At 33.6% G+C, this 24,699-nt stretch overlaps 1 protein-coding gene across 20 annotated transcripts; it reads right to left on the reverse strand.

The window, feature by feature from the left end:
* On the reverse strand, window positions 3,848-15,985 carry LOC107640744. Of its 20 annotated transcripts, XM_016344732.2 has the most exons (8): window positions 15,037-15,985; window positions 14,021-14,293; window positions 13,911-13,981; window positions 13,492-13,595; window positions 13,270-13,336; window positions 13,123-13,188; window positions 12,784-12,899; window positions 12,243-12,432 (listed from the first exon to the last, which is right to left on the reverse strand). In XM_016344732.2, exons 1-6 carry the CDS (start codon window positions 15,872-15,874, stop codon window positions 13,150-13,152), a joined length of 1,392 nt encoding a protein of 463 aa, XP_016200218.1. In that variant the 5' UTR covers window positions 15,875-15,985; the 3' UTR covers window positions 12,243-12,432; window positions 12,784-12,899; window positions 13,123-13,149. The 20 variants fall into 20 exon arrangements, with proteins under 20 accessions (XP_020971354.1, XP_020971351.1, XP_016199747.1 ...); XM_021115695.1 differs by lacking the exons at window positions 12,243-12,432; window positions 12,784-12,899; window positions 13,123-13,188; ... (3 more) ...; window positions 14,021-14,293; window positions 15,037-15,985 and adding exons at window positions 3,848-4,178; window positions 4,526-4,659; window positions 4,733-4,798; ... (2 more) ...; window positions 5,521-6,008; window positions 6,751-7,692; XM_021115692.1 differs by lacking the exons at window positions 12,243-12,432; window positions 12,784-12,899; window positions 13,123-13,188; ... (3 more) ...; window positions 14,021-14,293; window positions 15,037-15,985 and adding exons at window positions 3,848-4,178; window positions 4,526-4,641; window positions 4,733-4,798; ... (2 more) ...; window positions 5,521-6,008; window positions 6,751-7,691.

Raw genomic sequence — 24,699 nt, forward strand, 5'->3', positions numbered from 1 at the left:
AAAATTAATTTAGAATAGAATTAATTAGTTGAAAAACAAAAAGTATATTATATAAAAAAAAATCTTCATTTTTTTAATTTTTTAAATTTTAAAATTAAAAATATAAAAAATTAACTTAAATTGGGTTATGTTATAATTAATTTCTTAGATTTTTATTCTTATTGATTGTTTTATTTTTCGATCTATTCTTAGATTGAAAAGCGATAAGAATCAGAATCTTTGTGTTCAAGGATAATCTCTAAAAAGATAAATATTTGTCTCTTCTTCCTTCCAGCATTTGGAGCAAAGATTTATGTCTCTGATTTCTCTTTTTTTCAGGTTGAATTTTGTAGGTAAAGCACGTGAGATTAACCTCCAAACAAAATTCAAAGTCTTTGGCTTGCTTTAGTTTTCTAGAGTTGTTTCCAAGAGAAGTTCATACGCTAGTTTGGATTGCTTTCTTGTGTTGAATTTTCGGGTTGGGACCTAATAAGATGGTACGCCTTTTAACTTCAAACTTTTCTATTCTAGAATATTTTTAATAGTAGCAATCTTCTTGCTGGTTGATGTCAAGTGGTAATTTTAGAATTTGTTCTGCCTCAAATTGTAAGAAAGTCTGTTTGATTATCTCCTCCGTCCATGTTAATGATTCTTGATCGATGAGGTTTTCCATTATGGCTTCTTGATCAAAATTAGAGCAAGGGCTTCGATTTTGAAACCATTTTCATGAGGAAGCCACGGGTCACCCCAAATTCTTGTTGTTCTGCTCGAACCAATTCTCCACTGCCCTCCTAAATTAAGAACCCACTTAGCAGAACAAATGCTTCTCCAAGTTTAGCTAGGCATGTATCCAATTTCAGACTTCAAAAAAAATTTTCTGTTAAAATATTTAGCCTTTAAGATCCTTGCAGCTAAAGAGTCGGGATTCTTGATGAGTCTCCAACCTTGCTTGGCTAAGAGCACTTGGTTGAAAGCTTCAAAACTTCTAAAGGCTATTCCCCCTTCCTCCTTAGATGCACATAACTTTGACCACTTTATCCAATGAATCTTTCTCTCTCTGTTTTTGCTCTCGGAGTAGAATTTGCTAATGAGGTTTTCGATATGTTGGCAAAGACTCTTGGAAAGTTGAAAAAGTACCCCATAATGTATGAGAGTATGGCTTGGGCAATAGATTTGATGAGCACTTTTTTTTCCACTCTAGAGAGACACTTTTCCTTCCATTCTTTTAACTTCTTTCAAATTCGATCTTGCACAAATTCAAAAATCTGGTTCTTTGACCTACCTATGAAGGTTGGAATTCCCAAGTATTTTGAGTGATTCTTCACTGCCTTTATCTCTAACCATTCTTGTATAAGTTTTTATCTGAGAGGAGGCACATTTCGGCTAAAGGAGAGTTCAGATTTGTCCAAGTTAACTCTTTATCCAGAAGCCAGTTGATAGGATTGAAGGATGTTCTTGATCTCTGTTATGTCTTGGTCTAATGCTCTCGCAAAAATTATGCTATCGTCCGCAAAAAATGGTGAGAGATCTCTGGGACTTGTCTTGTAATCTTGATACCTCGAATAGCCTTTCTTTCTTGAGTTTTTATAAGCAATCCCAAAAATATTTCAACACCAAGGATAAACAGATAAGAGGATAGCGGGTCCCCCTATCTAATACTCCTAGATGGGGTGAACTACTTATATGGTGTCCCGTTTATGAGAATTAAGAAAGAAATTGAGTTAATGCATCTTGCAATTAGTTTTGTCCATCAATCCGGAAAGCCCATGGCCCTGAGAACTAATATCAAAAAATTCCATTTTTGTCTATCATAGGCTTTGGCCATGTCCTTAATCCCATATGACTTTTGCTGTCCGTTTTCTTCTTCCTCATAAAATGAAAAATATCAAAAGCAATCAGCCCATTGTCAGTGATCAATCTCCCAAAAACAAAAGCACTTTGGAAATCGCCTACAATTTCAAGTAGGACTAGCTTTAGTCTATTGGCTATAGTTTTTGTTGCTATCTTGAATATGACATTGCATAAGGAGATTGGCCTGAATTCTCTTGTGTGCTTCGAGTACTTTGTCTTGGAAATTAGGCATATGTGAGTCTTGTTTAGTTATGTTGGGTAACCTCCTTCGTTAATACAATTTAGCACCCAATTGGTTGTGTCTTACCCAACTATATCCCACATTTTTTGGTAGAACAAAGCTGGTAATCCATTCGGACCCGGGACTTTGATGGATGCATCTGGTTTAATGCTCTTTTGACCTCCTTTTGTAAATTTTTTATCCAGCACATTAAACGCCTCTTGTGATACTCGTCCCCTCACTGCATCAGCCATCTGTTCCACATTTTCTGTGCTCTCTGCCCTGAAAAGATTTTTGTAGAAGTCAACAATGATTTCTTTCATCTTTTTCTCCTCTTCAAAAACAATTCCAGCCTCATCGGCGATTCTTTCAATGCGATTTCTCTTTTCTCTTTTGGGCTGTTTTTTTATGGAAAAACTTGGTGTTTTTATCACCGGACTTTAGCCAAGTGGCCTGGGATCTTTGTGCCCACCAAACTTCTTCTTGGCATAGAAGGTCATCTAAATAAGCTTGAATCTCCTTTATTTCCTTCATTGTGTCCTCGATTTGAGTGAGGGTTGTTAACTGCTCTAGTCTTCCTTGTTTCTCATTTATTTTCTTTGGGATTATTCCAAAACTTGCCTCCCCCCATTCGATTAAGACTCTTCCATAATTCTCTATTCTTCCATTGATCTGATTTGAGCTGTTATTCCATGCTCTTTTCACAACATCTTTGCATTCCAGGTTCCCTAGCCACACCTCTTCGAACCTGAAGAGTTTGAGCTTCTTTCTTCTCTTTAATGTCTCTCCTTTTACATCAATGAGAATGGGGCAGTGATCATATTGGTATCTTTGGAGATGCCGCACTACCATTTTTGGGAAGGCTTCTTTCCAGCCTATAGATGCCACTGTTCTGTCCAGTCTTTCTTGAATGTTTGCAGCTCCTGTTTGGTTGTTCTACCACGTAAAGGCATATCCTACAAAACCCAAATCAAGTAATTGATTGATCTGCAAAGTCTCAAAATTTTTTTACCTGAGTGTAAGTGACTGGTAAACCTCCTTGTTTCTCCTTTTGTTCAAGAACCTGATTGAAATTATCGAAGACAAGCCATGGCATGTTTGAGGCTTGTCCAAGGGTGTTCAAAAGATTCCATGACTCATGTTTGTTTGTTGTTTCTGGATTGCCATAAAAGCCCGTGACTCTCCAAATCTGCTCACTCTGTTCTGCTTTAACCTCCATATCTATGTGGTTTAGGGACATGAAAGAAACATTAATCTGTATAAAATTGTCCCACAGATCTGCAAGGCCCCCTGCTCTACTTCCACCTTCCCCGAAACAATCAACTCCTGCAATGTTCATCATTCCTCCTCTGTTTCTTATCCTATTTAATTCATCTACTTTTCTCCTAGTCTCCATTAGCAACACCAGGTGGGAAGCTTGTAATTGGATTCATCATTCCTCCTCTGTTTCTTATCCTATTTAATTCATCTACTTTTCTCCTAGTTTCCATTAGCAACACCAGGTTGGAAGCTTGTAATTTGATTTTAGTCTATGGTGGGAGATGTTGGAATTAATAGGGTTATATATAGTGTGCAGAATTGGGGTGTTGTGGCATAGAAGATTTTGGTAATAAGTAACTACAATTGGGTCCAAGAGGCTGCTATATGTTTCGAGATAGTGTCACCAATTTCTTTGTTTTGCATTATTTTCATGGTGAGAAATTTCAAAAATCATGTCTCATCACGAAACTTCAAGGTGGAAGTTGCGTATTTGGACATTATTTTACTCGCACGTTTTTGTTTGAGAAGACAAACATATCAGAAAATTAAATTATATTAGTCAGATAGAATTTACTAAAATGAATGTCTATCTTTTTCACAAGACAAAGATAAAGGGTAGCGAGTTGCACTTGCTATTGAGTGGTAACAATGCAATATTTAGAGTAATACACTATTACCCTATCTACCTACTACCAACACAAAATACACTTAATTAAAAGATCTAAGATTTACACTGAATGCAAAGGATATCCAGAAGACGAAAAGCACCATCTAACTATATCTCTATACATAGTACTAATCAATTGCAACAAAATCGGCAGCATTTCCTTCAGTCTCAAGCTTCCCAAATAATCTTGCATTTATGTACCTGAAAATTATTAGGGTTTGGAACACTCTTAATCGGAATGGCTAAAGTGACAGGGATAATACTTTTTTTTCCCCGCATGATGAAAATAGCATAGGTACGGTTCAGAAGCAAGAAAACTGCAAACTTTAACTCTTTACTTAAACTGAATTATTATAATTGTAAATTCCGTTAAAAGAAACTATTATCTATAGAGTCATAGAACTTATCTGTTAAGATTAAACAACAAGGAAAAAAAAAACACTGTTTTCTTGAAGTTTGAACTAAGATCTTATCTTTTAGAAGGTAATTCCTTCTAGTTTATATAAAAAGTATTTTTGGAGATTGGATTTATTTACAAGTAGACTAACCTTTATATGAGCTCTTAAAGCCAGGTATAAAACTGAAGTGTATTGGCAGCAAAGTTGGTACATAGGTCATAGATCCCTCTTCAAAAAAACTTGGTTGCATCCATAGAAGTTAGAACCTTGATGCATACTTTTTACTGGGTGCATTAAAGAATGAGCCTTAAAACAAATAACTTTATGAACTGTAGATATAAATGCAAAGAAATATACCTCCCTAAGATATACACATGTCCATCAATACCGCATCATGTTTCTCCACTTGTCCTTCAAATCAACCTGATAAAACCATTGCAGTTGTACTTAATGCTTAAGTCAAGAAAAAAAAGGCAAATCACTTTGGAGCATTGATTACATACTGCTAGTCTATGTTCAAATACATCACTGTAAAAACTTTGAATTGTTTTCCAATTTCCTGCACCAAACCTGTATAAGATAATATGGTTAATAGGAACACAAAACCGCTCATGATGTACAAAATTGTTAACTAAATCAAATAGTTTTCAATTTCATGTATAACTAACATTCAAGACAGTTCACCCTGCTCTTTTCGGTTTGACTAGTTTAGAGCTAACACATACATTTGTACACCAGTTCTTAGTGTCTCCTCTTCCAATGAAGACCATTTTCTTTTCTTCCTTCTTAGCTGCATTCCATTGGGCATGTTTTCTATTGAATCATTCCACTGCAAAGATAAAGAAATAACTAAGATGCCAATCCAAAGATATAAACAAGTACAAACTGAATGCCTAAACCAAGCAGGCAAAATATATATATATATATATATAAACCATCTTGTTGTGTAAAAAACAGTCTTTGATGGTCCACATCTGCAGAACCCAAAGTTCACTGCATCAGATGTTGGTAATCGTCTTAGAGGATAAACTAGCTCCAGGCATAAGCAAACATTTTCTTTCTCATTAAAAAAAGTTACCTTGAACAACATACCACCCTTAAGATTTATGCTCCCAGATTAATGCAGATAATAAAGATATGATTACCTCATAAGTTTGAGAAGTACCATTCGGTTCCATCAAACTGGGTCTTTTATGAGCAGTATTGTTTGGCTCAGTTGAATTGGGACGTTCAGCATTAACTCTACTATGACGAACAGAAGGCGACTTCTTGTGCTCCGCATCTTTAGGTTGATAAGGAATAATAGCCCTGCAAGTATTTGAGTTTGGTACATCTACATCTCTGCTATGGTTTTCCATTGGCTGTTCATGATTTGTTCCTTTCCGTGCAAGTTTAGATCTAACAGCATCAGATATATCCAATGCCTCGGGAAGAGGATCATTGACCAATGCTCGTAGCTCTGAAAAACTTGATTTAAGAGATTCTCGGGCCGTTTTAACTTCTCCACTTAGCACAGTATCATTTTTTCTCCATGATCTTTCTGTCCCCAATTCCTCAGCACTAGACATTTTAACTCCTCTACTGCATCTACGAAATGCAGGCAGCTTGCGTTGAAGTTGAGGATTGCCTCTTGCTAATGAGGACATAACATAGTACACGTGTAAATAACAAAGAATAGGTGTAAGATAGCCAATCATGAACAGCATTATAAATTGCATAATTGTCTCTTGTTTTCAACAATGAGCAAACCCATTCATTTGTTAAAACAAAATTTAAGTTCAAACTGACCCTGATTGAAAATAGTCCTCTGGTAAGTGGTAAGCAAGAGTAAATGAGTAAAAACAGATAACAACATAGTCCCACTTGGTAATAACAACACCGGAAAAGGTAAAAGCATAAATCAAGTAAGGGAAGCATTTGCGCCAATTTACATTTAGTAACTTCATATTTAGGCCAATTCACAAGTTTCTCTTCAATTGGAGAGAGCGAGCGGCTAAATTATCATTTCTAGAGCACTAAATATCTATGCGTATCCTTATTTAAAAAAGCAATAACAAATGAATTAACATAAACATTTTAAAAACTCTTGCAAGAAGGGACACCAAAACTGTACAACAATCAAGCATTAGCTTACTAGATAGGGTTGGCACTGCCCTGCACGAAAATTCAGTTTCAAATTTGATTTAAGAAAAACTACTTGAACTGCACTCCATATGCCATACCATACACCATTGGGACTTGAAACACTAAAACACATAGCACTATTGTGCATTGTACTGGTACACTAATAACCAAAAGACATAAAATTTGCAAGGAACAGGTCCAAGACAATAAAGAAAAATCATTAACATCAAAATCCACTAAATAGAACAAACCTTTCTTCTCCTTTGCAGGCTCCTGGGTTCCATCAACAGAACCTTCAGCTCTCTTCACCTCCACACCGTCCATGCAACGTGAACCATCATTGTCGTCGTCACCATTGTCATCAACACCATGATCCCTTGCATGTTCAGCACCAGAGGCATTTCTGCAAACACCTGTCGTACACCCTGCCACTCTAGTCTCCGGCACCGGATTCAAAATCACATTCGGCAATCCTTTCCCCTTGCCCTTCGTCTTTACCTTGTTTGTTCTTTGTTCTGCTACCGATTCAAGAAAAGAAGGACCCATTGTTTCCCACACTTCCTGCAGATAAAACCTAACTTCAGTAAACGCGTCGTTTCGGGTATTCAACTCCTTCAACCTATCAGAAACCCTAGTGTCAAAAAGAGCGGCCTCAATGTCGTCCCTCCATCGCGCAATCTCGTCGAAGAACAGCTCGCTCTGGCGCTGCTCCAACTCCTCCACGCGGCCGCGCCAGATACGCGTCACCGCGGATAAGTACTCACCGCTGGTGGTCCCGTCGTAGGAGGCGGCGAGGAATTTGACGGTGCACTCGACGGCGACGGCGCAGTAGGCTCTGCGCATGGAATCGATGATCGGAACGGCGTCGTTTCGGTCAATCGCTTCGATTTGCTCCAGTATCTCGAGAGCGGTTTCGGTGATTGAGGCATTGCAGAGTTGGGATCGGAGGGTGCGGAGGAGTAGGGTTTTCTTAAGTTTGGGATCGGCGCCGGAGAGATTAAGGACCCTAAGGATCTTGGAGACGAGGGAATCGGGGGCGGAACTCCGGAGGTGGAATTCCGCAACCCACCGCGCAATGTCAGGATCCATTGTCTGTTTGGATTCAGTGGAAAACTCAGCAGTCAGCACAACTCGTATGGGAAGATTTGGGGATGAACTGGAAAATTAGGGTTTTTTAATTTTACTTTTTGCTACTAACGAGTGACAGGTGTAAGAATGAAAAAGAGTGGGGTTTGGAATTTGATNGTCATATCTCGAATACCGTGGAAGAACCACAAAACGAACATATCTCGGGTCCACTGACTCTATTCTGTGATATGGGACGCGCTGGTCATATCCCGGGTACACCCGAGATATGAACAAGAGAGCATCTCAGATATATTGCATCCGAAATATGCTCATATACTGACATAGACTAGTGCATCCGAGATACGTGTAAGAAAGCAAAACAGGGACATGCAATTTAGGGTTTAAATCTTTTTGTTCCAATGTTGTCACTTTGATATACTGATTGTTATTAAATGTATTTAATGTGTAATGAAGCATAATTTCTGTATAATTATTAATTTTAAGAATAGTGTGCGAACTTACACTATCCGCAAGGCAAATATCTTCACAATATGTCCTTGCCATTTTTCTTTAAAGACAAATAATAATAATAATAATAATAATAATAATAATAATAATAATAATAATAATAATAATAATAATAATAATAAAATGAGTAAGTGTTCATGCACAGTAAAATTATTCACATGAATACTTAACAAACACAGATATTAAACTATTCCATCATTGATCAAATAGCCAATATTTCCTTTAGAATCCTCAAAGAAATTAGATACATCATAATGAGTGGTGGAATTTTTATCATTTGAAACAAAATTTGTTTCTTTTCCTTTGTCATCCTTTTTCAAAGATGCTTGATAAAGGTCAATTAGGTGCCTTGGGGTACGACAGGTACGCGACCAATAGCCCTTTCCACCACAATGGAAACACTTATCGTCTGTTTATTTATTTTGCCCAGAGTTTCTTTTTTTTTTATCCCACTTCTGGTGAGATCCTCTCTTTTGAACATAATTCATTTTCCTTCCATAATTTTTCTTGTTATTAAAACCTTGCCATTTACCTCTTCTGGGTAATTTGCCGCATTTACTTCAGGAAATGGGCGGCGCCAGCTGGGCGCGCTTCATGATTTTTTAAGAGCAACTCATTGTTGCGTTCAGCAACAAGAAGGCAAGAAATTAACTCAGAATATTTTTTAAATCATTTTTCTCGATACTGTTGCTGCAGGAGCACATTCGAGGCATGGAAGGTCGAAAAAATTTTCTCTAACATATTATTATCAGATATCTTTTTTTCATATAATTTTATTCGTGAGGTGATTCGAAACATTGCCGAATTATATTCATTTATGGATTTAAAATCCTATAGACGCAAGTGCGTCTATTCATACTGGGCTTGAGGAAGTATCACCATTTTTTTTTATGATTGTACCTTTCTTCAAGGTCTTTCCAAAGATCTGCAGGATCTTTTAATGTGAGATATTCATTTTTCAATCATTCGTCAAGATGACAACGAAGAAAAATCATGGCTTTGGCTTTATCCTTTTGGGATGCATTACTTTCAGCCTTAATGGTATCTCAAAGATCCATTAAATTAAGATGGATTTCAGCATTTAATATCCACGATAAATAATATCAAGAGCATTGAATTTAAGATGAGAGAGTTTCGACATAATGAAAATTTGTTACCTGAGTCTTCCTAAAAATTTGATCAGAGTCTCGTGCTGATAACATGTTGTAGAATAAATAAAGACGATATATATAAATTAAAGAAGTATAAATAGAAGACTCTAGTATTAGTATTTACCAATAGGAAAAAGTTTGGTAACCAAAATTTTTCAGCCATAATCAGCCAAAACTTTCTATATTTTACTTCATTTATATCACTTAATAACAGTTTTATTTTTTACTTCACTCTCTTATCATTCTACTTATCACCGTTCTTATCAAATCTGCTAATTAATGATATTAATTAGAAAATCATATCCCTTTTTATTAGGCACTATTGTAATCAATACTTAATATTCCTTTTTATAATTTGATTTATATATATAAAAATACAATAAAAATTAATAATAATTATATTTAAGAACGATAATTATAATATCAATTACATTAAATAATTGCAATTGATTCTTTGTCCGTTATGATATTTATCATCAATTATTTAAACTATATTTTATTATGTAGTTCAAATTCTTTACATATATACTAATAAATCATGATTCAAAATATTTTAATATTTTATTTTTGAAGACATTATACATTTAAATCAACGTATAATTTTTTAAATCACCGTCTTTGATAATTTAAAATTTTATTTCATGTTTTTCAAAGTAAAAATGATTTATTTTAATTCACATATATTTCTAAATTTTACTATAATTAGATTTGAAAAAAAATGTCAAATACCTAAATCAATTTATTCAATTGACAAATTTATTCATAACATCCACAAGTTCATACACATAACATCCATAATTAAATAAGATACACATAACATCCAAAATTTTATATTAATAACATCCATAATTTCATACTCATAACATTCATAATTTCATACATATAATATTTATAATTAACAAATTTTTACAATTAATATTACCAAATTTTAATATTTTTATTTACTATTCATATGTATACTTATTTATTGATTTTAATACGACGAGTTAATAATTATTTTTTAAATTTTATTTTTTAATTTTAATTTTTTTATTTTATAATAGCCTATATGTAAAATATGAGTTGTATACCAGAAGTTGTTAAATTCTCTAATTTAACATCCATATTTTTATACGTATAATATTTATAATTTTATATATATAATATCCATAATCAATAAATTGGTGCTAATTTATTATTATTTATTATTTTATTTTGCAGGTCATGAACCAACAATTTTAGATATTTTTAATTTTCAATAAATAAAAATTGATCAAATTTAAAATATTTTATTTTTTATAAAATGTGTTGAGGTGATTTGAGTTTTTTTTTTAATTAAAAATATAAGAATTTGAAATTTTTATTTGGAAGAAAAAAATTATACAATTATAAATACATGTAATAATAATGAAGGAGAAATTTTCGCAATCTTATTCACATTAAATTTGGAATTAACTTTAGTATAATTAAATAAGGAAAGATAATTAATGATAGAAAGAAATTAATTGCGTCAATTAAATTAGGAGAGTGATTCACATTCTCTTATAAACGCAAATACTATTAGTCATATACTTTTATTTATTATCTATAATATTTTAGTTACGTAGTATTGCCCTTACCAATATAATAATCCCACTATAATATATTTCATATATAGTAACGTATATAAAAGAGAGAAAGAGAGAAGAGTGTTTTAGCAATATGAAGAGAGAGAAGAAATTTTATTGATTGTGTTGCGTTTACTTTATATCACACTCCTATTTATATGCTCATATGAGGTAACATTTTCAACTCTTATTAAATTTATCTCTCTTAAAAATATGAACTGCCCATATTAAATAATGCTCATCCACCTCATTTGATCTTATCACAATAGAAACATGTATTTAAAAGGAATCTACTCAAATGTCTAATTAACTTTTAAATAAAAAATAAATTGTCAAGAAAATAATCTACGTACTAATTATTATTTATTTCTGTTGTGAGTTGTGACTTCACGATTATTATTGTGATGATGATGAGACACGTATTAATTATCATCTAGGGCCTTCATATTTATGAGAAGAACTAATTAAATTTTTTGTTCAATTTTTTTTTACATTTGTTCAATCTATTCGCAAGAGAAGGTTGAAGAGATATTTTCAGTATCATCGCCCCTCACTCTGATGTCCAATCCGATTAAAACTCTTAATTCCACTTGGTCTTATTCTCTTATTTTACAATTTTGTTATACAATAATAAACATTAATCTTTTTTTCAATATTTTAAAAAATAAAAATATTAAAAATGGATAAGTTAAGCCAGCAAAAAATATGACTGGTTTATAAATTGGCCATTTGACTCGATTCGAATAACTCGTGAATTAAATGGGCAAGAGTCGGCTCATTTGACCCTTTTTTTTTAAAAAAAAAATATAAACTATGTAAAATGTAATATAATTTTTTAATATACAAAAAAAAATATATCATGTATCAAAAAAATAATATAAAGATATATAAATGTATAATACAACTTCTTGACTTGTATGGATATTAATTAATAAAAATATTAAAATTATCTAATTTTTTTCTTATTTTAGTTTAACAAGCAATACGAGTGAACTCGTTTAATTAACTTATCAGCTTGGACGAGTCAACTTAGTATTTAACTATTTATTGGTTTGTTTAAAAAAGAGTCAACTATTTTTTAATTTTAACTCGCCACTCATGATAAATTTACTCAAATTCGCGGGTTTGTCCATTTGACAACTCTACTTCTTTCCCTTCAATTTCTGAGTTCCATACGTTAATTTTTAATTTTTGTCACCCTTTCACCCGGTAATAATTCATTTCTTACATGATTACATCATTTCCTCATCTCATTTGAATAGCAAAGCGCCACTATAATAAACTAATTCACTCTTTTATTGTAAGGTATAAGCCATATAATTGTAATTCAGTTTTTTGTTTGTTTAGTTTTTAATAATTATTTCTCTCGCATAGTCATTGTAAGTTGCAACCAATATAACCTTGGAAAGATGGATAAAATTCTTGCATGGAACGATTAATTATTATTGATCAACATAGAGATTATTGCTCTTTGAATCGTTTATGTAAGATCCATACACTTTATTTCATATATCTCTATACATAGTACTAATCAGTTGCAACAAAATTGGCAGCATTTCTTTCTGTCTCAAGCTTCCCACATAATCTTGGATTTATGTACCTGAAATTTATTAGGGTTTGGAACACTCTTAATCGGAATGGTTAAAGTGACAGGGATAATACTTTTTTTTCCCCGGCATGATGAAAATAGCATAGGTACGGTTCGGCAGCAAGAAAACTGCAAACTTATCTCTTTACTTCAACTGAATTATTATAATTGTAAATTCCGTTAAAAGAAACTATTATCTATATAGCCATAGAACTTATCTGTTAAGATTAAACAATAAAAAAAAAAAAAACATTGTTTTTTTGAAGTTTGACCTAAGATCTTATCTTTTAGAAGGTAATTCCTTCTAGTTTATATATATAAAAAGTATTTTTGGAGATTGGATTTATTTACAAGTAGACTAACCTTTAGACGAGCTCTTAAAGCCAGGTATAAAACTGAAGTGTATTGGCAGCAAAGTTGGTACTTAGGTCATAGATCCCTCTTCAGAAAAACTTGGTTGCATCCATAGAAGTTAGAGCCTGCTAACAGAATTGTCATCACCCCAAGCATGACAAGTTTTGGAAGATTGGAAAATGTTTTGACGCTGTTGAGAGCAGAGGAGGCAAAGGAAGAATAGAATACTTCTACAACTTATTTAAGGTTCTTGATGCATACTTTTTACTGGGTGCATCCGTGCATTAAAGAATGAGCCTTAAAACAAATAACTTTATGAACTGCAGATATAAAAGCAAAGAAACATACCTCCCTAAGATATACACATGTCCATCACTACCGCATCATGTTTCTCCACTTGTCCTTCAAATCAACCTGATAAAACCATTGCAGTTGTACTTAATGCTTAAGTCAAGAAAAAAAAAGGCAAATCACTTTGGAGCATTGATTACATACTGCTTGTCTATGTTCAAATACATTACTGTAAAAACTTTGAATTGTTTTCCAATTTCCTGCACCAAACCTGTATAAGATAATATGGTTAATAGGAAAACAAAACCGCTCATGATGTACAAAACTGTTGACTAAATCAAATAGTTTTCAATTTCATGTATAACTAACATTCAAGACAGTTCACCCTGCTCTTTTTGGTTTGACTAGTTTAGAGCTAACACATACATTTGTACACCAGTCCTTAGTGTCTCCTCTTCTAATGAAGACCATTTTCTATTCTTCCTTCTTGGCTGCATTCCATCGGGCATGTTTTCTATTGAATCATTCCACTGCAAAGATAAAGAAATAACTAAGATGCCAATGCAAATATATAAACAAGTACAAACTGAATGCCTAAACCAAGCAGGCAAAAAAATATTATATATATATAAAGCATCTTGTTGTGTAAAAAACAGTCTTTGATAGTCCACATCTGCAGAACCCAAAGTTCACTGCATCAGATGTTGGTAATCCTCTTAGAGGATAAACTAGCTCCAGGCGTAAGCAAACATTTTCTTTCTCATTAAAAAAAAGTTACTTTGAATAAGATACCACCCTTATGATCTATGCTCTTAGTTTAATGCAGATAACAAAGACATGATTACCTCATAAGTTTGAGAAGTACCACTCGGCTCCATCAATTTGGGTCTTTTATGAGCAGTTTTGTTCAGCTCAATTGAATTGGGACGTTCAGCTTTAACTCTACTATGATGAACAGAAGGCGACTTCTTGTGCTCGGCATCTTTAGGTTGATAAGGAAAAATAGTCCTGCAAGTATTTGAGTTTCGTACATCTACATCTCCGCTATGGTTTTCCATTGGCTGTTCATGATTTGTGCCTTTCCGTGCAAGTTTAGATCTATCATGATTTGTATCATTTTTTCTCCATGATCTTTCTGTCCCCAATTCCTCAGCAGTAGACATTTTAACTCCTCTACTGCATCTACGAAATGCAGGCGGCTTGCGTTGAAGTTGAGGACTGCCTCTTGCTAATGAAGACATAACATAGTACACGTGTAAATAACAAAGAAAAGGTGTAAGATAGCCAATCATGAACAGCGTTATAAATTGCATAATTGTCTCTTGTTTTCAACAATGAGCAAACCCATTCATTTGTTAAAACAAAATTTAAGTTCAAATTGACCCTGATTGAAAATAGTCCTCTGGTAAGTGGTAAGCAAGAGTAAATGAGTAAAAACAGATAACAACATAGTCCCACTTGGTAATAACAACACCGGAAAAGGTAAAAGCATAAACCAAGTAAGGGAAGCATTTGCGCCAATTCACATTTAGTAACTTCATATTTAGGCCAATTCACAAGTTTCTCTTCAATTGGAGAGAGCGAGTGGCTAAATTATCATTTCTAGAGCACTAAATATCTATGTGTATCCTTATTTAAACAAGCAATAACAGACGAATTAACATAAACATTTTAAAAACTCTTGCAAGAAGGGACACCAAAACTGTACATCAATCGAGCTTTAGCTTACTAGATAGGGTTGGCACTGCCCTGCACGAAAATTCAGTTTCAAATTTGATTTAAGAAAAACTACTTGAACTGCACTCCATATGCCATACCATACACCATTGGGACTTGAAACACTAAAACACATAGCACTATTGTGCATTGTACTGGTACACTAATAACCAAAAGACATAAAATTTGCAAGGAACAGGTCCAAGACAATTAAAGAAAAATCATTAACATCAAAATCCGCTAAATAGAACAAACCTTTCTTCTTCTTTGCATGCTCCTGGGTTCCATCAACAGAACCTTCAGCTCTCTTCACCTCAACACCGTCCATGCAACGTGAACCATCATTGTCTCCGTCACCATTGTCATCAACACCATGATCCCTTGCCTGTTCAGCACCAGAGGCATTTCTGCAAACACCTGTGGTACACCCTGCCACTATAGTCTCCGGCACCGGATTCAAAATCACATTCGGCAATCCTTTCCCCTTGCCCTTCGTCTTTACCTTGTTCTTTGTCATTTCTGCTACCGATTCAAGAAAAGAAGGACCCATTGTTTCCCACACTTCCTGCAGATAAAACCTAACTTCAGTAAACGCGTCGTTTCGGGTATTCAACTCCTTCAACCTATCAGAAACTCTAGTGTCAAAAAGTGCGGCCTCAATGTCGTCCCTCCATCGCGCAGTCTCGTCGAAGAACAGCTCGCTCTGGCGCTGCTCCAACTCCTCCACGCGGCCGCGCCAGATACGCGTCACCGCGGATAAGTACTTACCGCTGGTGGTGCCGTCGTCGGAGGCGGCGAGGTACTTGACGGTGCACTCGACGGCGACGGCGCAGTAGGCTCTGCGCATGGAATCGATGATCGGAACGGCGTCGTTTCGGTCAATCGCTTCGATTTGCTCCAGTATCTCGAGAGCGGTTTCGGTGATTGAGGCATTGCAGAGTTGGGATCGGAGGGTGCGGAGGTGTAGGGTTTTCTTAAGGTTGGGATCGGCGCCGGAGAGATTAAGGACCTTAAGGATCTTGGAGACGAGGGAGTCGGGGGCGGAACTCCGGAGGTGGAATTCCGCAACCCACCGCGCAATGTCAGGGTCCATTGTCTGTTTGGATTCAGTGGAAAACTCAGCGCAACTCGTACGCGAAGATTTGGGGAAGAACTTGAAAATTAGGGTTTTTTTAATTTTACTTTTTGCTACTATCGAGGAACAAGTGTGTAAGCATGAAAAAGAGTGGGGTTTGGAATTTGATACCAAAATAATAATAATAATAATAATAATAATAATAATAATAATAATAATTGGAATTTGATACCAGTTTAATATTTGTTTCTTGGTTTAGATAAAATTTTTTATTTACTTATTTTTGAAATGATTTTTAATTAAATTTAAAAATATCTATTTTTATTTTTATCATTAATTTATTCGATGATTTTAGATAATTTTATTTCTAAATATAATTTTTCAAATATAAAATTTCATTAGAATGACTTGATTTCATCCAAATTAATACATATCATCTATTAATTTCTCTTTTTTTTTATCAAATATGTGTGCCAACAATAAATATGAAATTAGTCAAAAATAGATTGTTATTACTAATATGACTATTACTAATTTTTTGTTTTTAATAATAAATTTTTTAACTGTTTAACTTTTTTTTTCTGTATTACCTATAGAGAAAAGGTTTTTTTATTTAAATTAAAAAATATAATATTTATCAATTTAAATAAACTAATAAGTATTTATCAAAATACATTTAGGGTTATATTTCGGATACAGTGAGAGAAACCACAAAACAAACATATTTCGGGTGCACTGATCCCGTTCTGTGATATAGGACGCGCTGGTTATATCCTGAGTGTACCCGAGATATATTCATATTCTAACATACCAGTGCATCTGAGATACGTGCAAGGAAGCAAAACAGAGACATGCAGTTTAGGGTTTAGGTCTTTTTATTCCAATGTTGTCACTTTGATGTACTAATTATTATTAAATTTGTTTAATGTGTAATGAAGCATAATTTATGTATAACTACTACCTTCGATTGTTATGGGACCATTTTTCATCTACAACATTACAATATTTTCATAAAAAAAGCATTGGATCTTTACTATATTTCGGATGCACTGGTCCATGTCAGAAATTGAGCATATCTCGAATGCAGTATATTCGAAATGCTCTGTTGTTCATATCTCGAGTGCACTCGGAATATGACCAGCACGTCCCATATCACAGAACGGGGTCATTGCACCCGAGATATATTCATTTTGAGGTTTCTCCCACTGTATCCGAGATATGACTCTAAATATATTTTAATAAATACTTATACGTTTATTTAAATCGATAGAAAACCAGCACTTTTATTAAAATTTAGCCAACACTTAACCAACAAAAGAAAAATGAATAATCCTATATCATTGGATAAAATCTCACACCATTAAAAACAACATTAATAACTAATTAATAACTACAAATTACAAAACTTGTAGATCCCTAACACTCCTCTTATCTAAAATAAGTCTCTATATTTATACCCAATCTAACGAGATGATGACAGATTTGTCAAAGTTGATATTAAATCCTGAAATCATTTGAAAACACTTAATGGTTCTTTTATAACTCTTTGACATTTGGAAATTTGACAGACATGCAAAATTTGTAGGTAAGTTAATGAAATTTTTTATTCTTTTTCTTGCTAATCTTTAACTCTCGCACCAATCGTAGTTGTATTGCTTTTGTCATCAGTTTTTTAAGTAATTTAGCAACTAGGACAAAGAAAAAATGTGAAATTAAATCGTTTTGTCTTAGTCCACATAGCATTTGAAATATCTTAGACAGTGAGTCATCTACCACAATTAACATGCTTGTTTTCTCAAAAAATCATCGTATCAATTTTCTCTAAACCTGTCCAAATTCAATCCTGCAAAGCATATAGTGAACAAACTTTCATCTCACTAATTCGTATGCCTTTTCGAAGTCTAATTTTATCACGACATTAATTTTATTAGTTTTCTTAATTCAAATTACTATATCACATGTTATTAATGCACTATCTAGTGACTAGTATTGCTTATTTTGAACAAATGCCATTAGTTTTTCACCTACCAACCTTCTCACAATCGTTATTTTAGATAACACCTTATATATGCTTTCGATCTTGTTATTTTAGGCCTCGTATCTTTTATATTGTTTATTGTTTCTCTTCCCGGCTTCATTGCTAGAGTCACCTAAATCATGTTAATCACTTTTTGCCATTCTGTTTTACAAAGAAATTAAATTTCCAACCATATGATCAATAAGTTCTGCTCCCACTGTCTCCCAAATCTTTTTCATAAATCCCATATTGTTACCATCCAATTCTAGAACTCTTGTAGATTCACATGACCATATTCCTTCTTTGATCTCTCTAGCATTTAGTATTATCTCCAATCGATTTGTTTGTTCTTTAAATATCTTCGATACCATTCCATCTTAGAAGAACATCTTGTCTTATATCTTTTTTACTACAGGTCTTTAAACACTACAAGAAAAAGGCTGAGTGCCGTCGTATTTAACATCGCAGAGTAGCGACAGATTTACCGTCAGATTTACCGGCGATAACCACGTCAAATTTGTAAGGTTACGTAATTACCGGTAGATTTTGTTTTCCGACAATAAATCTGCCGATAATATTTGGAGGAAAAATAAATTAGACTGACACATCCTTTACTGTCGAGTTTACCATCGAAAAAATTCGACAGTAACTCAATTTCACCTCTTCCCTTATTTCTTGCTTTGTTCTTCATTACAGGTTCTTGAGCAACTCTTTTTCAATTCCTTTAATTTTAGTTTAATTTAGTTTAGGTTTGAGTTGAATTTCAATTTTAATTTTGAATCAGTTTCAAAGTTAGTTCAGTTTAGTTTTCTAATCTTAGTGGATTTAGGTTGATTAATTTAGGTTAGATTCAATACGTTAGGTTTTGAATTGTTGAAATGTTTGGAATTCTCTAATTTTGTTATTTTCTACGTTGATAACTGTTTTGCTGAGAAATTATTGCTGAAATTGTTCGCTAATTGTTTAATTTTAGTTTAATTTAATTTAGTTTTGATTAGAATTTCAATTTTAATTTTGAATCAGTTTCAAAGTTGGTTCAGTTTGGTTTTCTAATCTTAGTGGATTTAGGTTGATTAAGTAAGGTTAGATTTAATACATTAGATTTTGAATTGTTGAAGCGTTTGAAATTGTCTAATTGTATTAATTGCTGCGTTGATGACTTTTTGCTGAGAAATTATTGCTAAGATTATTTAATAATTGTTTAATTTTAGTTTAATTTATTTTAGCTTTGATTAGAATTTCAATTTTAATTTTGAATCAATTTCAAAATTAGTTCAGTTTAATTTTCTAATCTTAGTGGATTTAGGTTTATTAAATTATGTTAGATTCAATACATTAGGTTTTGATTTGTTGAAGCGTTTGAAATTGTCTAATTGTATTAATTGTTGCATTGGTGACGGTTTTACTAAGAAATTGTTGCTAAGAATTGTTTGATAATTGTTTAATTTTAGTTTAATTTAATTTTGGTTTGATTAGAATTTCAATTTTAATTTTGAATCAGTTTCAAAGTTAGTTTAGTTTAGTTTTCTAATCTTAGTGATTTTAGGTTTGATTAAGTTAGGTTAGATTCAATACATTAGGTTTTGAATTGTTGAAGTGTTTGGAATTGTCTAATTGTGTTAATTGCTGCGTTGATAATTGTTTTGCTGAAATTGTTTGATAATTTGATATTTGCATACATGCTGACAAGTAGAGGTGCTGCGGATCAGGCTGCTAGTCGCGGTCGTAGCCGTGGTCGAGGTAGAGGAAGGGTTTCTTCCAGTACCCCCAGGACTTCTGGATCCTCTCCCTCTACTCCAACCACCCCGGTGATGCCACAGGTTGTGAGTTTAGCGGACTAGCCATTCATCATGGTCCCTAACTCCAACTATGTGCCTTCGTCTATGGCGACGAAGCTACCTCCTGCCGCTCAGCAGCCCGCATCCACATCGACGTTGCCTCTAGCGATGGATGCCACGGCCCCGGAGTCCAGCCATGCATGTGAGGCAGCAACTGATGCCCCTCCATCACCTCCCATCGTACAGTTGAAGATTTGGCCTGATGGCGGCACGGGGTAAGTATCATATTGAGTCTCGTGTATTTTCTGTTTATGATTATTGCTAAAAGTGCCTGAAAATTGATTCTAATTTAGTGGATTTAGGTTTGAATACTGGTTAGTATTTTTATGTTATGATTAAATTTGTTGCTGAAATTTAGTGAAAATTGATTCCTATCTAGTGAATTTAGGTTGATTTGGTTTTCTGGTTATTGTTTTAATTTTCAATAATTATGGTTGTTTCTAAAAGTTCATGAAAATTGTTCCTATTTAGCGAATTTAGTTTGCTTTGGTTGGATGTTTAGTGTTTTTAAGTTTCAATGATTATGATTAACTTTGTTGTTGAAATTTAGTGAAAATTGATTCATGTCTAGTGGATTTAGGTTGATTTGATTGTCTGGTTGTTGTTTTAAGTTTCAATGATTATGGTTGTTGCTGAAAGTTTCTAAAAATTGATTCTTGTTTAGTGAATTTAGGTTGATTTGGTTGGCTGATTAGTGTTTCTTAAGTTTCAATTATTATGATTAACTTTGTTGCTAAAATTTAGTGAAAATTGATTCATGTCTAGTAGATTTAGGTTGATTTGGCTGGTTATTGTTTTAAGTTTCAATGATTATGATTCCTATTTAGTAGATTTAGGTTGATTATTCTTGTTTGTGGGTTGTTAGGTTTGCACCAAACAACGTGTGTAATTAGGGCATGACCAATGTCATCAAGCTGATGTACAACCATTCCTGGCCCAGCTACATGAAGATTCCCGCTGAGACCAGGAAGCGATGGTTTCAGAAATGGGCGGTAATTACTCTTTTATTTTAGTTTCAAACATTTTTAGCTAATTTATATTTTCTATCTTGCTTAAATAATTTTAAAGTTTCTTTGTTGCAGCTGCACTTTAGGTGGGATGCTGAGCACGACCTTACCATCAGGAAGATATTCAACTATAGAATGGGTCGACGGCTCCAGCAGATGCTGGATGATTTTCGTCAGGGATGGGACCACCGAACGACCTGGCTTAGACCAGACATATAGAAGGCTCTGTTTGTTTATTGGAAAACCGATAAGGGGTTTAGGCATCAGCGTCTCACCAACAAAGCTAACAGAGCCTCGGTCAGGTCGTCCAAGTATACTAGTAACTCAGCGACCTTCATGAAGACCAAGGCCAGGCTGGTATGTGAAGTGACTTTAATTTTGTTAATAACTTAGTTATATTCTCCTGCATGTCATTACTAGGCATCCTAATCATATTGTTTCAATATAACATGTGTAGTCGAAGTCGTTGGATCGGGAGGCGACGTTGGCAGAGACATTCAAGTACACCTACACGCTGAAGAAGAACAAAGAAACATTTGCTGATCAGCGATCTCACGACCATTATGTGAGTAAACATACATCTAATTATCTTTCGCTATAAAATTATTAGAGATTAAATGTATATCTGTCGTATTAATCACAATAACTTGTGTTACTTACACAAGAGTCCTACACACAGAGACTAGAGGCCGCGACTCAGTAGTCTCAGAAACGTAGGGAGGACGCCACTGATGGCTCTGCAGCTTCAATCGTCGATCCTGATGTCGTTTGGCACGAGATCGCCTCAGCGCCATACAAGAACCGCGTATGCGGGATGAGGTCGTTCTTCGCCAGTAGCCATCACACATCCATGTTGAGGCCGTCGTCAGGCTCCACCACCAGTTGAGCTGTCGAGCCCGAGGAAGGCGTGGATTTGAGGCTACAGGTGCAGGAGCTCCAACACATCCTTTAGCAGCATGCTCGGGAGCTTAATAATTATCTGGAGAGGTATCAGGAGATCCTCAACCGCGTGACATCTACGGATGAGCTCAGGCTGGAGTGGAGGGAGTCGTTGGAGCGGATGCAACATATGGAGGCTCAGATGGAGGTGTACCAAGCTAAGATGCGCACCGCTTTTATCGACCTTACTGGTGGCAGCACCGCTACTGGTGGCAGCGGTCCTGCTAGTGGCAGACGGACATCACCGCCTTCTACACCACCGACTTAGGTTTTGGACCGAAGACGACGAAGACTACCTAGATCTGTAGTTATTAGTTTTTCGTTTTATTGTTTCATTTTATTATTTGATGTACTTGACTTTTAATTTAGTTGAATATTGTATTATTTATTTTAAATAACAGTTTTTCATTATTTATGAATGGACAACTAACTGTGCGAAAAAAATTAAATTTAAAATTGACCATTTATTTTAAATTGAAAAAAATTGACATTACTGTCGGAATTACTGTAGGAATAATCCGATGGTAATAGTGTGCGAAACAACATTTTTTGGCGCCAACAATACCTTCAGAAAAATCTGCCGGTAACTAATTGGTTTTCTAAGCTGACAATCCATCGCAAAATCCGACGGTAATTACCGTCGAACGAAAAAAATTCATGGGTAAACATTTGTCAGCGAGGTTTATACCGTCTGATTGTTTTCGACGGTAAATTCGATGATAATTAAATTATCATTGGATTTTATTCGTTTTTCCGATGATAAATCAGATAGTACTCAGCGTTTTCTTGTAGTGAAAATTACTCATAGAAATTTGCTTCATTTTTCTTGGTTTTCTAACATTTCTTCCTCTCACTGGCACTACCTGAATCTAGCTTCTTCTGCTTTTATCTAATTGTTGGATTCACATGAAATTACTTTGTGTTTTTGTCGACATTTTTAATGCATTTATTCCTTGATTGTTGCTTTTACTATTTTACTCTTCTTTCATGTCATACTTCAATATTGACTAGTGAGTATTCAACACTACTCATCTACTCATATTCTCTTCTTGATTGGCTCTATTCTCCATGCATTCCTATATTTCATAATTTTCTCTTCAAAATACTTTATCTTTTCTTTAATTTCTCAAACTTTTATATATTCTATTTTTCCAATGTTTTTCTTTTCCATATTTTTCAATATTTCAACAATCAAATTCCCTTTTATATTCATACATTCCTTATCAAACATCTTTTTTAAATTATGGGTGGGAGAACCAAACATCTAGAACCTTGAATGGTTTGGGACCCCGATCAACCTTCTTCTCTTCAAGTATAAGTGGTACACGATATATTTTGAGTATTACACTACTTCAACCTTTAAACTTGAAAATCTTCCCCAATTTGGATAGATATAGAATGTATCAATTTTGTTGGCACACATTCTACTTCTCCATGTAAATTTTCTACCACTTAATAGTATATTCATTACTTCCGTCCCCTTCATCTATTGTTTATTTAAACTATTGCATTCCTCTCTTACTAACACTCCTACTACTTCTTTCATTAGGATTGATAAACTCATCAAAATCCCCAAATATAATAGCAACAACATCAATTTAATTCTTCACTTTCCAAAAGAAAAAAAAAGTAAGAACGAAAAAAATAAACAAGTAAAACCAACAACATCAATCGAACCTTGGCCAACTAGCCAGTCAATCTCAGTTAAACCTCGACCAACTATTTGGCTAACTCCCAAATGATCCCAACTATCAACTAGATGATCCCAAGTAACTGCCCAACCAACGTAGGTGACAAACACTAAACCGATGGACAAGGCTGGTCAACCATTGGATGACCTCGAACGATCCCGATAGTTTAGTAGTGACCAGCAAAACTTCTATAGTGGCGGTAGATTATGTAATATATTAGAGAATAGAGAATAAAAATGTAAAATTCTACGGTTAAATCAATTCAATTCTCATTTATTTACAATGCAAATATAAAAAATTGATTTCCAAAACAATACAATGTTCATAACATTTATTCAAAAAAATGTGATAGAAAATAGTTTGTGCAAGCAAAAACGTAAAATTTACACAATTGACACAAAAAAAAAACACCAAAAATTCTACTAAAGAAATATATAAAGTATAATAGAGTTATAAAATCGGATAATCACTCTATGTTAACTAAATTTCTGATACAGAGATACAAATTAAAATGGTAACTTATGACACTCCACTCAAAATCAAGTCTCAATTATATCAAAAATACTAAATTAAATGGTGTAAATACTAAATACACAACCCAAAGACAAAAAGAATATCCAAAAATACAAAATCAACCATATCTAACCAAAAGAATAACTAATGATTTTATACACAAAACAAATATAAAAATATAAAAAATATCTAATAATTTGTTCTTTAACACTCACTAACTGACTTATAAACCTTAATAAAATGATATATAAATTTGAGATCAAACTACCTCTTTATATTATTTTCGTGTACGCAAAAAGACATTCAACTATGCAACTTGTAAACAAGTTGTATATTACTTGTCATAATTATCATAATATAAGAATTAGTCAATATTTTTAATTATATTATAATATGATTCTTGTATGTGATTTTACTGTATTTTTCAATAATTAAGATTATCATCATTGCAACTTAATATTTATTTAATTTAATTTATGCACATTCATTTTCATCGTATTGACAAATCAAAATTGATTTTGATTTCTTCACAAATTATGCTTACAAAGACACTCTAGGGTGAGAAGTTAGTTCATCTTTCTAGAAATGGAATGAATTTTCTTAGAAAACATTAAAAAAAAAGAGAAAAAAGTGATAAAAGAGAATTACTTTCCAAAAAGGGAAAACTACAAAATATAATCAACGAACATAACAACATTAGTTGTTTCTGATTCAAAGTCTACACCAATACACCTTATTGACTTGTATTGTAAAGCTTTAAAATGTTAGGGAAATAAAAAAAAATAGGTATAATTTATTTTATTTAATTTAGCATTTAATAATTGTTAATAATTAATGA

Source organism: Arachis ipaensis, chromosome B01 (assembly GCF_000816755.2).
Source record: "Arachis ipaensis cultivar K30076 chromosome B01, Araip1.1, whole genome shotgun sequence".
In the NCBI taxonomy this organism is placed as follows: Eukaryota; Viridiplantae; Streptophyta; class Magnoliopsida; order Fabales; family Fabaceae; genus Arachis; species Arachis ipaensis.

What these genes read in the sequence shown, in the direction of transcription:
- LOC107640744 (XM_016344261.2), bottom strand. Translation starts at nt 15,874, where the DNA reads ATGGACCCTGACATTGCGCGGTGGGTTGCGGAATTCCACCTCCGGAGT. An exon ending in GCATGCAAAGAAGAAGAAAG is followed by an intron (nt 6,009 to 15,036) that starts GTTTGTTCTATT and finishes TGTCCTCATTAG; the next exon opens with CAAGAGGCAATCCTCAACTT. An exon ending in GTACTTCTCAAACTTATGAG is followed by an intron (nt 5,205 to 5,520) that starts GTAATCATATCT and finishes TTATCTTTGCAG; the next exon opens with TGGAATGATTCAATAGAAAA.